The 1,652-nt window shown below is 41.9% G+C and overlaps 1 protein-coding gene across 1 annotated transcript; it reads right to left on the bottom strand.

The window, feature by feature from the left end:
• Window positions 1–857: 857 nt before the first annotated feature.
• On the bottom strand, window positions 858–1,451 carry LOC149157642 (uncharacterized). Its single transcript, XM_089433750.1, has one exon. It carries the CDS (start codon window positions 1,449–1,451, stop codon window positions 858–860), a length of 594 nt encoding a protein of 197 aa, XP_089289876.1.
• Between the last annotated feature and the right edge of the window lie 201 nt (window positions 1,452–1,652).

Below are 1,652 nucleotides of genomic sequence, written 5' to 3'. Positions count from 1 at the left end.
GGCAATTTTATAGATAATGTTGCATAGAGCAATGGGTCTATACTTATCCGGTGTACTGGACTCCTCTTCCTTGGGAATCAAAGCAATGAAGGTAGCATTCAGCCCTGGGTACATCCATCTTAAAGTACGCGATTCCTCCACTACTTGCCAGACCTCCAGTTTGATCAGGTCCCAAAAGTTATGAAAAAAGTTGGAGGTGAATCCATCCAGACCCGACGCTTTACCCACTTTCAATTGTTGCACAACATTCTCAACTTCCTGAAGGTCTGTGGGCCGGAGAAGGAGTTGATTATGCTCCTCTGTGATTAGTTTGGGAATGTTCCTAAGGACTCTGTCAATAGCAGGCATTCTATCTATATTAGGCTCTTGGTGAGCTTGTTTGAAATATCTGAGAAATTCACTTTCAATACCTTCGTGAGTCTCAATCCTTGCTCCCTGCTCATTTTTAATGTGGGATATGTTGTTGTTCATTCTGCGCTGCACTGTGGTTCTGTGAAATAACTTTGTATTTTTTTCTCCGTCCTTCAACCACTTTACTCTTGATTTCTGTCGCCACAAAGTTTCCTCCTGTTTTGCTCTTGCTAAGATTTGTGCTTCAAGCATTTGTTCCTGTTTTGTCAGGTCCTCATATCGTCCTTCGATTATGATCTTCTGCTGCAAATTATTCATTTCCTTATTTAGGGCATTCTGAGCTTGAAAAATGTTACCAAAAGAGGTGTGATTCCAGTGTTTGATTTCGCCTTTGAGATGCTTGAGCTTCTGCTGGAACTGAGACATCTTAGAGCCATTAGAGGAGTAAAGTTGCTCCATGTTGAACTGACTAATTTGTTGAAGTCCGGATGAGACATCCAGAAGGCTTAAAAACGAAAGTGACCGGGGCGGTTCCACTGTAGTTCTATTGGCCAGTGATCAGAACCCGATATCGGCAGTATAGAAGCTACAAATTCTCCACCCAAGAGAATTGCGTTATCTGATAATAGGAATCTGTCAAGGCGCGAAGCTATCTGTTGCAATCCTTCTCTTTTGTTATTCCATGTAAACAATCCATTGTTTGAGGGAATATCTATCATCCAATTATTCTGTATGAAGTCTTTTAGAATGTTCCCGTCTCTGTTACCTCTGTTTCTTCCTCCTTTCTTTTCTTCCAGTCTTGCAATCATGTTGAAGTCGCCTCCAGAAATCCATAGGGGGTGCAGCCTATTTGAGTTGAGCTTCGATAGGGTGTCCAGGATTTCAAATTTGTGCATAGTTTCCTGAGGGAAATACACATTAGTCATATGACCATGGATGTTAGTGCCATTTATGTGAAATATTGCTTGGATGAAGTTCTTGTTTGCATGTATATTGTTAAGCTGGATAACTCGCGCATCCCAAAGAATTGCAAGGCTGCCCGACGCCCCTTGAGCATCTACAGCTGTTACCATCCCACCTGGCCAAGCTTTCGCTGCCATTTTTTCCAGTACAATCGAGTTGCATTTTGTTTCTTGCAAGAAAAGGATATGAGGTTTTTCCTGCATGAGCATATTTTTTAAAAGTCTGCCTTTCCTTGGGCTATTGAGCCCTCTAATGTTCCAAGAGATCAGCTTCATTGAGAAGAGTTGGGGTTGATGTTGAAGTACTTAGTCAGCTTAGCATATCTGCCTGACTCTACT

This window comes from Pinus tabuliformis, chromosome 5_2 (assembly GCF_031772625.1).
Source record: "Pinus tabuliformis cultivar Carrire ecotype Pingquan chromosome 5_2, CPIR1, whole genome shotgun sequence".
Taxonomy (NCBI): Eukaryota; Viridiplantae; Streptophyta; class Pinopsida; order Pinales; family Pinaceae; genus Pinus; species Pinus tabuliformis.
This window is presented reverse-complemented; position numbering and strand designations above follow the sequence as displayed.

What these genes read in the sequence shown, in the direction of transcription:
- LOC149157642 (XM_089433750.1), bottom strand. Translation starts at nt 1,451, where the DNA reads ATGGCAGCGAAAGCTTGGCCAGGTGGGATGGTAACAGCTGTAGATGCT.